At 38.2% G+C, this 16,492-nt stretch overlaps 1 protein-coding gene across 1 annotated transcript; it reads left to right on the top strand.

Moving 5' to 3' along the window:
- Positions 1-588: 588 nt before the first annotated feature.
- On the top strand, positions 589-9,397 carry LOC102404935 (olfactory receptor 8B3-like). Its single transcript, XM_006056038.4, has 3 exons — positions 589-599; positions 4,314-5,233; positions 9,375-9,397. Exons 1-3 carry the CDS (start codon positions 589-591, stop codon positions 9,395-9,397), a joined length of 954 nt encoding a protein of 317 aa, XP_006056100.4.
- The last annotated feature ends 7,095 nt before the right edge of the window (positions 9,398-16,492 follow it).

The following is a 16,492-nucleotide window of genomic DNA, read 5'->3' as shown; positions in this document are numbered from 1 at the left end:
TGTTGTAGACTTTTTATAGAGTTTATGAGATAACATATCTCAGAGGCAACAAAATGTCCCTATGAGTGAGCTGTCGAAAGGATTGTTGGTACCCCAAATCGAATAAATTCCTGATTACTGCACTTTCCTTCAAATAATGCAGATTCCATTAATTGTGGAATTTGCTAGAATGAATTTCTGAGTCCTATTTCTCTTCTTTTGATCTTTTCAGAGGTTTTCAGCTCTGGAACTGTTTGAGGAAATGAAAGGGCACTCAAACATGGCCACTTGGTTCTGAAGAGAACATGAAAACTCAGCGCTGATCACATGAATCATGGATTGTCAGGTCCTGTTTGTGCTTCTTCATTTTTACTTAGGGTCTTCCCTAGTGGTTCTGATGATAAGAAACTGCCTGCAATGTGAGACCCGGGGTCAGCATGATCACTTGGAGAAGGGAATGGCAGCCCATTCAGTATTCAAGGTCTCAGGAACACAGTCAGGTTCAGTTTCGTTCAGTCACTCAGTCAAATCTGACTCTTTGTGATCCCATGGACTGCAGCATGCCAGACTTTCCTGTCCATCACCAGCTGCCAAGGTAAACTCAAGCTCATGTCCATCGAGTCGGTGATGCCATCCAACCATCTCATCCTCTGTCGTCCCCTTCTCCTCCCATCTTCAATCTTTCCCAGAATCAGGATTTTTTCTGAGTCAGCTCTTCACATCAGGCAGCCAATGTATTGGAGCTTCAGCTTCAGCATCAGTCCTTCCAATGAATATTCAGAAATGATTTCCTTTAGGATGGACTGGTTGGATCTCCTTATTGTCCAAGGGACTCTCAAGAGTTTTCTCCAACACAACAATTCAAAAGAATCAATTCTTCTGCTCAGCTTTCTTTATGGTTCAACTCTCACATCCATTCATGACTAGTGGAAAAACCATAACTTTAGGTATATGGATGTTTGTGGGCAAAGAAATATCTCTGCTTTTTAATATGCTGTCTAGCTTGGCCATAGCTTTTTTTCCCAAGGAGCAAGTGTCTTTTAATTTCATGGCTGAAGTCACCATCTGCAGTGATTTGGTGCAACAAAAAATAAAGTCTGTCACTGTTTCCATTGTTTTCCCATCTATTTGCTATGAAGTGATGGGACCAGATGCCATGATCTTAGTTTTCTGAATGTTGAGTTTTAAGCCAACTTTTTCACTCTCCTCTTTCACTTTCATCAGGAGGCTTTTTAGTTCCTCTTCAATTTCTGCCATAAGGATGGTGTTATTTGCATATCTGAGTTTATTGATAGTTCTCCCTGCAATCTTCAATCTAGCTTGTGCTTCATCCAGCCTGGCATTTCTCATGATGTACTCTGCATATAAGTTAAATAAGCAGGGTGACAATATACAGCCTTGACATACTCCTTTCCCAATTTGGAACCAGTCTGTTGCTCCATGTCCAGTTCTAACTATTACTTCTTTTGACCAGTATACAAGTTTCTCAGCAGGCAGGCTAGGTGGTCTGGTATTCCCATCCCTTTAAGAATTTTTCACAGTTTATTGTCTAGCATCTCTTATTAAATATCATAAGCATTTGTGAAGTTTCCTGGGTTATTTATAACCTCAATTCATAAAATTAATAATATTCTCTTTATATTGGATTGTTTTCCATAATGCTACATCATGTATTATACAGCCCCTTACCTAATTTAGTTTGATTAGTAGATTTAAATATTATACAATATTTTGGGAAGATTCTAAATAAGTAATATGGAACTATGTAAAGTTTCAAAGAAGCCAAAAATTAAAATTTCAAATAGCACTATCTTTATTTTGATTCCTCAGAAGTTTAGTGCTTATTGGTCTTTTCCATCTCTCTTTCTTAGGCATTGCCTTGCAAAAAAATAAATCAAAATCACATAATCATGATAGCACAAGTCATATTTTGTATATGGAGAAACTCCTTTTTTATGAACAGTTTGAAGATCTTTTTTGAGAGTTTGATGCTTTTCTACTAAGAAGAGAACCCTCTTTTATTATAGAGTAGTATTCTTGACCTTCTTTCCAATATATATAAGCAAGGTGTGTAATATAGACATATATTTTTATTTTTCATGCACAAACATACATATATTTATAAAATAGGTTGAACTTCCCAAGACAAGTAAAAATAGTTTTTTAAAAAAAGACAAGTAGAAAGTAAAAATTCTCTAATTTTCTTTTTTAGATTTTCTAGGTTAAAATTTTACAAAGGTTAATCTGCGCAAAATACATATAACAATCAAAATGGTAATTTCATGGCTTCTCATCAAAGATAACAGTCTCAATTTCTTCTCTAGTTATATATAACTAAGCATTAATCATAATTTTCAGAATTATACTTTTAATTTATGCTTCAATTTTCAAATGGGTTATGGAGAACCATTGAAAGTACTTGAACTAGGGAGGGACAAAGCTGTGATTTCAGACATTGGTGTTTAGGGCTAAATAGGAGCATCTTGGAAAATACTAAAATTATCATTAGGAAGCACCATAGTTCAATATTACAGTAGTTCAGCCTAAACACAAAAAGCCAGAAGTTTTGTGGTAGCTGAGGTACATGGGTGGAGGTCACTGTGATTTTAGATGCTATGGTTTAGCATTTGAAAAATGTTAAATACATTCTTGGACAAAACAACATGATTATCAGAAATATTTATTAAGTTCCTTCCATGTCCTCTGCTTTGTGCTTAGATCTTGGAGCCAAACAGTAAACAAGATAGGAAAAATATTTTTTCTTATAGAATTTAGAGTTTATTAAGGAACACAGGTATTCAGGAAAAACAAACAAAAAAACTCTGATGTGTGTTATGATGGAGAATCTAGTAAAATTTATGAGAATGTGAATAATGACAGCTGACATGTATTAACTATTTACCATATGCCAGGCACTGATTCAGCCATTTTACTTGACATTTTTGATTTAATTAGCTCAGCAGCATGATAAAAGAGATTCCATTTTTACCATCCAATTTTACAACTTTAGTGAAAGATTAAATAAATTGCCCAAAGAATATAGGATGTAAGTAAATTAAGATTCACAATGCTCTCTCTACCTCCATAGTCCCTACTCATTTCTATCATAAGAAGAAATTGATAATTTCAATTATTGACATGTTGCAGAAAATGACCCAGTGAGAGAATCAGGTAGAAATTACAATTTTTTTTAAGTATAAGCTATAGAAAGAATATACAACATTGCAAATTATTTCAGAGACATTTCATAGTGAGAAGAGCTGAAGTGAGTTACTGAAACATTTTAAAAATTTCTGATGAAGACATACAGAAACCTGGAAATAGGAGCCTTACAGATGATATGTCCATTTGGGAAACTGGAATTAAAAGGGAATGAAGCCATGTAGTGGCCTTCTGTTCAGAGGTGAAGATAATGAAAACATGGGAATTTACTGTGGATCTACACTGAGGGTTGTACAATACCTAAAATGAAAAAGAGCAAAAGAGTGAGTCTCTAAGGAACTAAAGGCAGATCATGATCCAGCATATATAATTTCCATATTCCCTTTTATACATATGACCTACTCCCTAGGGAAAAGATTGAGAAGCATCTAGCCTGTTTTTGCCAAGTGCATTCATCATTACCCTCACTGTGAATCCTCTGTGTCTAATCCAGTAGCAAGTGTGATAATTAAAAGGCTTTATTTTCTCTGCTGCTTGAAAGGACTGAAATAATTATCAGAAAGCATAGTGGTGCAGAAAGACTTCTCAGGCATATGTCTAGGCTCGCACCTCTCAGGATAAAAGAAATCAAGCCTCAGGAATCTGAAATTGCATTTCCAGCCCCAACTGGGTAAAGACCAAGGATAAGGGAGACAGCCCTGAGGTTTTCTGAACTCAGGTGAGTTTCTGAATTCAATTTATATACTTATTGGCTGTTTTGAAATGAAGGGACAATGACTGAATGCATGCCCATTCTTTGTCATTTTGTGTAGATCTGAGACTTAGATGAAACTGGTGGAGGAATCTGTTAGAGGGTCATCAGAGAATGTTTAGAGACATTGGATGGCTCTGTCCTGATCTATCCTTCTTGCCCTTTGTGTTTCCAGAAATTTATTTGCATATAACAGTACTGGCCTTAATTCTGAAGTGTGTGATTTCCTTTGCTGCATTTAGCTCATATAAATCCACATCACTCTACCCTGATAAAGATAAAGGCAGATTCTGTGAGACCAGGTAGGACTAGTCTCTGACATTCCCAGTGTTTACCCTCCCTCGTAGATGAGACACTGTGGCAAGGGCTGAGTTGTTCTCTAATGGAACCCTTTCTCCTGTGTCCACAGATTCCCTTAAAGAAGAATGGCTCCTGGAAATGACTCTTTTGTGACTGAATTCATTCTGTTGGGATTAACAGACCAACCAGATCTCCAACTCCCCCTATTCTTTTTCTTTCTAGGAATGTATATGGTCACTGTGCTGGGCAATCTGGGCTTGATAATCCTAATTGTGCTAAATTCACATCTGCACACCCCCATGTACTTTTTCCTCTTTAACTTGTCCTCTATAGACCTCTGTTATTCTTCTGTGTTTACACCAAAAATGCTGCTTAATTTCATATCAAAGAAGAATATTATTTCTTATACAGGGTGCATGACTCAGCTCTACTTTTACTGTTTTTTTGTCATTTCTGAATGCTATCTGTTGACATCAATGGCCTATGACCGCTATGTGGCCATCTGTAAGCCACTTTTGTATAATGTTATCATGTCCCCTAAAGTGTGTTCCAGCCTTATGCTTGGTTCCTACTTGATGGCTTTTTCTGGTGCCATGGCTCACACTGGATGCATGCTAAGACTGAATTTCTGTGATGCAAACACCATCAACCATTTTTTCTGTGACATCCTCCCTCTGCTCCAGCTCTCCTGCACAAGTACCTATATCAATGAATTGGAAGTGTTCATCGTGGTGGGCATCAACATCATTGTGCCCAGTTTCACAATCTTTGTCTCTTATGGTCTTATCCTCTCCAACATCCTCCATGTCAAGTCCACAGAGGGCAGGTCCAAAGCCTTTAGCACCTGCAGTTCCCACATCATTACTGTTTCTCTGTCCTTTGGATCAGGGGCATTTATGTATCTCAAACCATCTTCTGCTGTGTCTATGAATGAGGGTAAAATCTCTTCTGTCTTTTATACCAATACTCTTCCCTTCCTCAACCCCTTAATTTACAGCATGAGGAACAAAGATGTCAAACATGCTCTGAGAAAAACCCTGAGGAGGAGACAGTTTTGATTAGAAACACTCATTGTGTGCATGAGTTACACGCCAGTGAGATTCTGTTTAATTTTAGTGACAGCTTTCTTACCATATTATTTCTGTTATCTTTTTTCCTATTACCGTTAATAAATTTTAGTCCTGCTCGAATAAATTATTTAAATTTTTATATAAGTATTTGTTTTCCCCACTGTTTTCAAATTACATATCATCTCTATTTCCTGCTGCATAATATCATTAAATAGTAAATATATTATCTCTTTGTTTTCTTTATCATTTTGAAATTAGTTTTTATCACTGGGAAAAGATGAATACTCTCCAAATAATGCATTTCAGAAAAAAAGACAGTTCCAATTGAGCTATTTCAAATCCTAAAAATGTTGCTGTGAACATGCTGCACTCAATTTGCCAGCACATTTGGAAAACTCAGCAGTGGCTACAGGACTGGAAAAGGTCAGTTTTCATTCCAGTCCCAAAGAAAGGCAATGCCAAAGAATGCTCAAACTACTACACAATTGCACTCATCTCATGCGCTAGCAAACTAATGCTCAAATCTCTCCAAACCAGGCTTCAACAGTACATGAACCATGAACTTCCAGATGTTCAAGCTGGATTTATAAAAGGCAGAAGAACCACAAATTAATTGCCAGCATCCGTTGGATCATTGAAAAGTGAGAGAGTTCCAGAAAATCATTTACTTCTGCTTTATTGACTATGCCAAAGTCTTTGACTGTGTGGATCACAACAAACATGGAAAAATTCTTCAAGAGATGGGAATACCAGACCACCTGACCTGCCTCCTGAAAAATCTGTATGCGGGTCATTAAGCAACAGTTAGAACTGGACATGGAACAACAGACTGGTTCCAAATAAGGAATGCAGTACATCAAGGCTGTGTATAGTCACCCTGCTTCTTTAATTTATATGCAGAGTACATCATGAAAAATGCTAGACTGCATTAATCAAGATTGCTGGGAAAAATATCAATAACCTCAGATAGGCAAATGACACCACCCTTGTGGCAGAAAAGAGCAGAGTGAAAAAGTTGGCTTAAAACTCAACATTCAGAAAACTACAATAATGGCATCAGGTCCCATCACTTCATGGAAAATAGATAGGAAAACAATGGAAACAGTGAGAACTTATTTTGAGGGGCTCCACAATCACCGCAGATGTTGACTGCAGCCATGAAAGTAAAAGACACTTGCTTCTTGGAAGAAAAGCTATGAACAACCTAGATAGCATATTAAAAAGTAGAGACATTACTTTGCCAACAAAGGTCCATCTAGTCAAAGCTATGGTCTTTCCAGGAGTCATGTATGGATGTGAAAGTTGGACTATAAAGAAAGCTGAGTGCCAAAGAATTGGTACTTTTGAACTGTGGTATGGGAGAAGACTCTTGAGAGTCCCTTAGAGAGCAAAGATATCCAACCAGTCCATCCTAAGGGAAATCAGTCCTAAATATTCATTGGAAGGACTGATACTGAAGCTGAAACTCCAATGCTTTGGCCACCTGATGCAAAGAACTGACCCACTGGAAAAAACCCTGATGCTGGGAAAGATTGAAGGCAGGAGGAGAAGGGGACACAGAGGATGAGATGGTTGGATGGCATCTCCAACTCAATGGACATGATTTTGAGTTGTATGGAAAAGAAAAGGGAAACCCACTCCAGTACTCTTGCCTGAAGAATCCCATGGACAGAAGAGCCTGGTGGGTACCATCCCTGGAGTCGCAAAGAGTCAGACTTGACTGAGGGACAACATACACATACATACACATACAGACACATGCACACAGGCAGTTGTATGGAGAAGGAAATGGCAACCCACGCCAGTACTCTTGTCTGGAGAATCCCATAGATAGAGGAGCCTGGCTGGCTACAATCTATGGGGTCGCAGAGAGTCGGACATGACTGAGCAACTAACACACACTCACAAGCTTGGAGAGTTGATGATGGACAGGGAGGCTTGGCATGCTGCAGTTCATGGTGTTGCAAAGATTTGGACAGGACTGAGCTACTGGAATCAAGATTGCCGGGAGAAATATCAATAATCTCAGATATGCAGATGACACCACCCTTATGGCAGAAAGTGAAAAGGAACTAAAAAGCCTCTTGATGAAAGTGAAAGTGGAGAGTGAAAAAGTTGGCTTAAAGCTCAACATTCAGAAAACGAAGATCATGGCATCTGGTCCCACCACTTCATGGGAAATAGATGGGGAAACAGTGGAAACAGTGTCAGACTTTATTTTTCTGGGCTCCAAAATCACTACAAATGGTGACTGTAGCCATGAAATTAAAAGATGCTTACTCCTTGGAAGGAAAGTTATGACCAACCTAGATAGCATATTCAAAAGCAGAGACATTACTTTGCCAACAAAGGTTCGTCTAGTCAAGGCTATGGTTTTTCCAGTGGTCATGTATGGATGTGAGAGTTGGACTGTGAAGAAGGCTGAGCGCCAAAATTGATGCTTTTGAACTGTGGTGTTAGAGAAGACTCTTGAGAGTCCCTTGGACTGCAAGGAGATCCAACCAGTCCATTCTGAAGGAGATCAGCCCTGGGATTTCTTTGGAAGGAATGATGCTGAAGCTGAAACTCCAGTACTTTGGCCACCTCATGCAAAGAGTTGACTCACTGGAAAAGACTCTGATGCTGAGAGGGATTGGGGGCAGGAGGAGAAGGGGATGACAGAAGATGAGATGGCTGGATGGCATCACTGACTCGATGGACATGAGTCTGAGTGAACTCCGGGAGTTGGTGATGGACAGGGAGGCCTGGCGTGCTGCAATTCATGGGGTCCCAAGGAGTCAGACACGACTGAGCGACTGATCTGATCTGATCTGATCTGAGCTACTGACCTGAACTGAACTGAGACTGAAAACATACCACTGGAAGTGTTTTTATCTGTCACTTGCAATAAGAAGGATGAATAAAGTACTGCGATTTTACTCTTAACTTTCCATATTTCACTTGGGAAGAATATATCTTTTTTAAATGCCAGAGATTGAAGGTTCAAAGACTATCAAGGATAATCCATTTAGCATCTGTAATTGTTTGGTGTAAACTTCTCTTGACAGTTTTATTTTTTACTTTTGTCAGTCAAGTTGACACATAACTGATCATCAAAATACAGGTTTTGCATGGATGGGAAAGGGAAGCCAAGAGTGGATAATGATTTACATAAAGTCAACACAAGTTTAAAAAGAAAAATAGGTAAATAGAGAGCATCAGTTTTTGGAGATAAATTATGAGGAGTAATTGCATCAAATAAGGAAGAGGTAGTTTATACAGAACTATGTTAGATAGTGAAAATGCTTACCTATGGATCCACTCTTTGTGGATAGCCCTAGAAATACTCTCTATATCACCAGATTTCTCTAAGATAGGGGGAAAGCTTAAGTTATTTAAGATTTAAAATTTTAAACCAACAGGGCTAGATGACTTTTGAATAACTAGATTATATCTGGGTTTTCTGGCTTTTATGTGGCTACACTCATATAGATTTTTAGGTACAGAAACATCAAATTGCAACCTGGAGAATAATGATAATGTGACAGAAATATTTGGTGAAAAAAACACATCATGAGAGATGATGTTGAATTAATTTTTAAGGCAAAAATGTGCTACTTTAAAACTCCTCAATATGCTGTATCAGTGAAAATGTAAACATTTTCTAAGGTAATTTGAATAATATTCTTTATTTAAAACTTTTTCAATCTCCAGTCAGTATTTGTGCATTTTGAAATTTGCCAAGGTGATTTCTGACTGGTTTGTTTTTAGATGTTCAGCACAAAGAAATCCTTGGTTGATGGTTTTCAATGACCATTCATATTCCATCACCTCACTGCAATATGAACATGATTGATTTTCTCTTAACAATTTCTATTTATATAAAATGTTCGATGTCAGTTAGAGTTTGTTTGTTTAAACTAGTGTTTCCCTATATAAACTTGTTTTTCAAATGGAAACAAATGTGCCTCTAAACAAGTGGACGTAACTGGGCCATTTGGAAACCTGCCGAGTAGAGCTGCATCTACTCTGTTATGTATTTTATAATGATTTGAATATCCCCAAAGTGAGTTGAGCCCGGTCACTAATCTTTGGAGAATCTCAAAATTAATATGAAACCTGTTCATTTGCATAAAAGAACTGCTCTTTAAAATGAGTATTTTTTATCTTTGGCTAACTTGAAAAATTATAAGTAACGTAGAATACAGTGCCCACATTGCAGGTGGATTCTTTATACCAGCAGGGCCACAAGGGAAGCCCAACTTAGAATACAATTTGAAATAACTGCAGATGGTAACATGCTAACGGAGGCAACTAAATCATGTTTTAGTCAGCAATGGAACTGTGTATCTCTGCATTTGGACTTCTTTTAAGTGGATGGGGGATCAAATCAGAGTATTTTACACACATAGCACAGTTATCCTTAGTAGTTTTTGCTTTCTTGAATTATGTGATTGGCACTGAAGAGTGTTGAGGGAAGTTACAGTTCTGCTGAAGGTATTAAAGCTTAAAGTCAACCTCATAAGCCCTTGGTTTCTCTGTGCACATGAACCACGCCACAGCTTTCTTTAAGTTGATGTGAAATGTGGATTCTTTTTCAAAATGTTACATCATTTATACACCTTTTCTTGTCTAATTTATATGCACTGCTGCTGCTGCTAAGTCGCTTCAGTCTTGTCTGACTCTGTGCGACCCCATAGATGGCAGCCCACCAGGCTCCTCCGTCCATGGGATTCTCCAGCCAAGAACACTGGAGTGGGTTGCCATTTCCTTCTCCAACGCATGAAAGTGAAAAGTGAAAGTGAAGTCGCCTAGTCATGTCTGACTCCTAGCGACCCCATGGTCTGCAGCCTACCAGGCTCCTCCGTCCATGGGATTTTCCAGGCAAGAGTACTGGAGTGGGGTGCCATTGCCTTCTCCGTTATATGCACTAGTGATTTCAAATATTATACAATGTATTGGGAAGATTCTAAACAAGAAATGGAGAACTAAGGTGTTTCAAATAAGCCTACATTCAAAATTTCATGTGACATAATTTTAGTTTTCATTCATTATCATTCATCAAGGCTGAGCAGTCTCCCAGCTCTGTCTTTTAAAGGTTGCCATAACTGAAAATGAGCTTCCCTTATATCTCAGTTGTTAAAATATCTACCTGTAGGAGACTCAGGTTCAATTCCCAGGTTAGAAAGATCCCCTGGAGAAGGAAACTGCATTCCACTCCAGTATTCTTTCCCGGAGAACCCCATGGATAGAGGAGCCTGGTGAGCTACAGTCCATAGAGTTGCAGAGTTGGAGATGACTTAGCAACTAAGCCACCATACTAGGGGGAAAAAAAAAATCCATAATTGGGGAAGCACAGTCATTGCTTTGTTTGTGGAGACCCTCTTTTTTTGGATCATTTTAAAAACATATTTTTGAGATTTTGATGCTTTTCTATCAATAAAAGAACTTTCTTTATCATAGAATGATATTCCTCTCCCTTCTTCCACTCAATATAAGCAGCATATTTAAATATAGACCCATGTAGGCTTATTTTTAAAAGACAAACATAAATATTTCTAAGATGTGTTAAATCTTCCAAGAGAACTGAGTGATCTCAGAAAAGTGAACAATATTCAGCATTGTTTTATATGTCTTGATTAGGTTAAAATTTGTACCATATGTAATGTGTGCAAAATACTTTGATCAATCAAAATGGTACTTTCATGGCTTCTCATCAAGGATAACTCTGACTCAATTAAAGTGATCTGGTAGTTTTCATTGTGGTGGGCACCAATATCATTGTGCCCAGTCTCACCATCTTTGTCTCTTATAGTCTCATCCTCACCAACGTCTTCTGTATCAGCTCCATGGAGAGCAGGTCCAAAGCTTTCAGTACCTGCTGTCCCCACATCATTGCTGTTTCTCTCTTCTTTGATCATGTACACCTATGTATCTCAAACCTTCATCTGCTGGGTATATGGATGAAAGAAAAGTCTCTTCTCTCTTTTACACCAATGTGGTTGCCAGGATGAACCCCTTAATCTACAGCTTGAGATATAAAAACGTGAAAGCGACTCTGAGAAAAACTCTGAGTAGGTGAGAATTTTGAATAGATAGAGTATCTCTCTGTGAACCTTGTTACAGGGCAGAAATTTCTGTGTTTAATCATAATAATTTTGTTGGAATCTTTTTGATTCTTTTTAACCAGGTGGAAGGAAATCTGAGTCATTTCTCTATTTCCACTTTGTGTTGAGCCAGACTTATCTCTGACCTAACCATTTGCAGACTTTCTCACCATCTCCCATTTATTAATACTATTTAGAAAAATTTGTTACCTCCTATTTTTTTCTCAGTTTGAACATTTTTTCCCTCTGGAAATATAAAACTGCTCTATAGTTGATGAAATCAGGAAACATTAGGGTGAAATAGCATCATTGGGAATGTCTCAACTGACACCTTCCATTGGAAGTATGAATCAGAAAAAATTTTCTCTTCCCATCTTTTCAGTCTTTCTTAAGTAAGAATGTATCTCCTTAAATGCCCAAGATGGAAGGTTCCATAATGTTGATTAAGTATAAACAACTTTACTTCTCTAAACATTATGCATTATGATTATAGAAAAATTTTTCTTAGTTTGCACATCCAGTCCTGCACATAATATATTTTTTAAATATATTACCTGAATGAGAGAGATAAGTTGTGAGTGCTACTTTGCTACTACTTTATGTCATTGTTTTTGTTTCAGTAAACATGGAAAGGAGAAAATACTCTAATTTGAAAGTTGACTTCATCTTTGGGTGATATATGACTTTTTCTCAGGATGGGTTGGATAAAAGCAAAATTAAACAAAAGGTACTGCATTAAACTGATAGACATTGTGCAGCTCAAGAAACTTAGCAAAATGAAAAATCAGTCTATTGAATGGGAGAAGATATTTGAAAACAATATATCTGATAACAGGCTAGTGTCCAAAATATACAAATAACCTGCATTACTCAGCATCTAGAAAACAAAGAACTCAATTAAAAAATGGGCAGAGGTGTATTTTTTCAAAGACATATGGATGACTACCAGACTCATAAAACAATGCTCAGCTTCATTAATCTTCAGGAAAATGCAAGTCAAATCCAAGGAGATACCTCACTACTGTCAGAATGGCAGACAAAAAGGCAACAAGCAATATTTGTTGCTGACAATGTGAAGAAAAGGGAACACTCATGTACCATTGGCAGCATGTAAACACGATGGAAAACAGTGTGAAGTTTCCTCAAACATTAAAAATAGAACTACTCTACTGTCCAGCCACTCTACTCCTGAGTATTTACCTAAAGGAAATAAAATCATTAATTCAAAATATATACATACCCTGAAGTTAACTCCATCATTATTTATAATGGCCAAGATATGCTTGCCTAAAGGCCCAATGATATAATAGATGAATGGATAAAGGAGATGTGGTGTATATTTATACAATGGAATATTCCTTATACATAAAAAAGAATGAAATCTTGCTATTTGAGAGAACATAAATGAACTTACAGAATGTAAATAGAAAAATACTGCATGACTTCATTTATATTTGGAATTTACAAAACAGAAAAAATTAACAACATAGGCAAGCAGAAACTCTTACAGATACAGAGAATAGACAGATTGTTTCCAGAGGGAAGGAAGAGGGCATTGGAGAGAAATTAGATAGTCTAAGAGGTATAATCTTCCAGTTACAAAATAAACAAATGATAGGCATGAACAGTGCGGGCAATGTAGTTGATTATAATGTAGAATCTTTGTATGCTGAAAGTTGGTAACAAGACATATTGGTGTTAATTTTAAAGTGTATAGAAATAGCAAATCAGTTTATTGCCCATTAGGAATGAATATAATGTTGTTGGTAAACTATGGTTTAAAAGCAAACAAACAGATGTATAGAAAAATAGATCAGATTTGTGGTTACCAAAGGTGGGGATCTGGTGGGAAGCAGAACTGGATGAAGACAGGACACATGACCTGTTCTAAGATAAATAAGGATTAAATGTAATGTACAATATGATAAATGTAAATAACACTGCTGTATGTTTTATATGAAAGTTGTTAAGAGAGGAAATCCTTAGAGTTCTCATTACAAAGGAAAAACAGATTTTTTTTTCCATCTTATTTTGTATCCATATTAGATGATGGGTGTTCTTATTGTGGTTATTACCTCATGATGCATGTAAATCAAATCATTATATTGTACATCTTAAACGTACACAATACCATATGAAGAAAAGTGAAACTGTTAGTCTCTCAGAAGTGTCCTACTCTTTGTGATCCCATAGACTGTACCCTAAAGCTCCATGGAAATGTCCAGACCAGAACACTGGAGCAGGTAGTCATTCCCTTCTCCAAGAGATCTTTCTATCCCAGGGACTGAACCCAGGTTTCCTGCATTGCAGACAGATTCTTCACTATCTGAGCATCAGGGAACTGATTATATTTCAAAACCCAGAACAAACATGTTTAAAATTGGAAAAAAAGATTGCATGTGTTTGGATTTGAAAGTATTCTGGACACTAGGTACTTCAGTTCAGTTCAGTTCAGTTCAGTCGCTCAGTCATGTCCGACTTTTTGTGACCCCATGAATTGCAGCATGCCAGGCCTCCCTGTCCATCACCAGCTCCCAGAGTTTACCCAAACCCATGTCCATTGAGTCGGTGATGCCATCCAGTCGTCTCATCCTCTGTCATCCCCTTCTCCTCCTGCCCTCAATCCCTCCCAGCATCAGAGTCTTTTCCATTGCGTCAGCTCTTCGCATGAGGTGGCCAAAGTATTGGAGTTTCAGCTTTAGCATCAGTCCTTCCAAAGAACACCCAGGACTGATCTCCTTTAGAATGGACTGGTTGGATCTCTCAAGAGTCTTCTCCAACACCACAGTTCAAAAGTATCAATTCTTCGGCACTCTGCTTTCTTGAACGTCCAACTCTCACATCCATACATGACCACTGGAAAAACCATAGCCTTGACTAGACGGACCTTTGTTGGCAAAGTAATGTCTCTGCTTTTAAATATGCTGTCTAGGTTGGTCATAACTTTCCTTCCAAGAAGTAAGCCTCTTTTACTTTCATGGCTTCAATCACCATTTGCAGTGATTTTGGAGCCCCAAAAATAAAGTCTGACACTGTTTCCACTGTTTCCCCATCTATCACCCATGAAGTGATGGGACCAGATGCCATGATCTTCGTTTTCTGAATGTTGAGCTTTAAGCCAACTTTTTCACTCTCCTCTTTCACTTCCATTAAGAGCCGTTTTAGTTCCTCTTCACTTTCTGCCATAAGGGTGGTGTCATCTGCATATCTGAGCTTATTGATAGTTCTCCCTGCAATCTTCAATCTAGCTTGTGCTTCATCCAGCCTGGCATTTCTCATGATGTACTCTGCATATAAGTTAAATAAGCAGGGTGACAATACGCAGCCTTGACGTACTCCTTTTCCTATTTGGAACCAGTCTGTTGTTCCATGTCCAGTTCTAACTGTTGCTTCCTGACCTGTATACAGGTTTCTCAAGAGACAAGTCAGATGATCTGGTATTCCCATCTCTTTCAGAATTTTCTGCAGTTTATTGTGATGCACACAGTCAAAGGCTTTGGCATAGTCAATACAGCAGAAGTAGATGTTTTTCTGGAACTCTCTTCCTTTTTCCGTGATCCAGCAGATGTTGGCAATTTGATCTCTGGTTCTTCTGACCTTTCTACAACCAGCTTGAACATCTGGAAGTTCATGGTTCATGTATTGCTGAAGCCTGACTTGGAGAATTTTGAACATTACTTTACTAGCCTGTGAGATGAGTGCAACTGTGCGGTAGTTTGAGCATTCTTTGGCATTGCCTTTCTTTGGGATTGGAATAAAAACTGACCTTTTCCAGTCCTGTGGCCACTGATGAGTTTTCCAAATTTGCTGGCATATTGAGTGAAGCACTTTCACAGCATCATCTTTCAGGATTTGAAATAGCTCAATTGAAATTCCATCGCCTCCACTAGCTTTGTTCATAGTGGTCTTTTCTAAAGCCCACTTGACTTCACATTCCAGGATGTCTGGCTCTAAGTGAGTGATCACACCATCATGATTATCTGGGTCATAAACATGTTTTTTGTATAGTTCTTCTGTGTATTCTTGCCACCTCTTCTCAATATCATCTGCTTCTGTTAGGTCCATACCATTTCTGTCCTTTATCGAGCCCATCTTTGCATGAAATGTTCCCTTGTTGTCTCTAATTTTCTTGAAGAGACCTCTAGTCTTTCCCATTCTGTTGTATTCCTATATTTCTTTGCATTGATCGCTGAGGAAGGCTTTTTTTTTTAATCTCTCCTTGCTATTCTTTGGAACTCTGCATTCAGATGCTTATATTTTTCTATTTCTCCTTTGTTTTTTGCTTCTTTTCTTTTCACAGCTATTTGTAAGATCTCCTCAGACAGCCATTTTGCTTTTTCGCATTTCTTTTCCATGGGGATGGTCTTAATCCCTGTCTCCTGTGCAATGTCACGAACCTCAGTCCATAGTTCATCAGGCACTCTGTCTATCACATCTAGTCCCTTAAATCTATTTCTCACTTCCACTGTATAATCATAAGGGATTTGATTTAGGTCATACCTGAATAGTCTTGCCATATCCTGTCTGACTACTTCCAATTTGCCTTGATTCATGGACCTAACATCCAGGTTCCTGTGCAATATTGCTCTTTACAGCATCGGACCTTGCTTCTATTACCAGTCACATCCACAACTGGGTTTTGTTTTTGCTTTGGCTCCATCCCTTCATTCTTTCTGGAATTATTTTTCCACTGATCTCCTCTAGCAATTTCGACACCTACCGACCGGGAAAGTTCCTCTTTCAGTATCCTATCATTTTGCCTTTTCATACTGTTCATGGGGTTCTCTAGGCAAGAATACTAAAGTGGTTTGCCATTCCCTTCTCCAGTGGACCACATTCTGCCAGACCTCTTCACCATGACCCGCCCGTCTTGGGTGGCCACACACATCATGGCTTAGTTTCATTGGTTAGACAAAGCTGTGGTCCGTGTGATTAGGTTGACTAGTTGTCTGTGATTATGGTTTGTGTATCTGCCCTCTGTTGCCTCTCGCAACACCTACCATCTTACTTGGGTTTCTCTTACCTTGGACGTGGGGTATCTCTTCATGGTTGCTCCAGCAAAGAGCACCTGCTACTCCTTACCTTGGACGAGGGGTATCTCCTCACCGCCGCCCCTCCTGACCTTGAACGTGGAGTAGGTCTTC

Source organism: Bubalus bubalis, chromosome 5 (genome assembly GCF_019923935.1).
Source record: "Bubalus bubalis isolate 160015118507 breed Murrah chromosome 5, NDDB_SH_1, whole genome shotgun sequence".
Taxonomy (NCBI): Eukaryota; Metazoa; Chordata; class Mammalia; order Artiodactyla; family Bovidae; genus Bubalus; species Bubalus bubalis.
The sequence above is the reverse complement of the archived record's forward strand: the minus strand, read 5'-3'. Positions and strand labels throughout refer to the sequence as shown.

Excerpts from the sequence above, each read along its gene's own strand:
- LOC102404935 (XM_006056038.4), top strand. Across the intron at positions 5,234-9,374 it reads TGCTCTGAGAAAAACCCTGA|AAAAGAACTGCTCTTTAAAA; the intron begins GGAGGAGACAGT and ends GTTCATTTGCAT.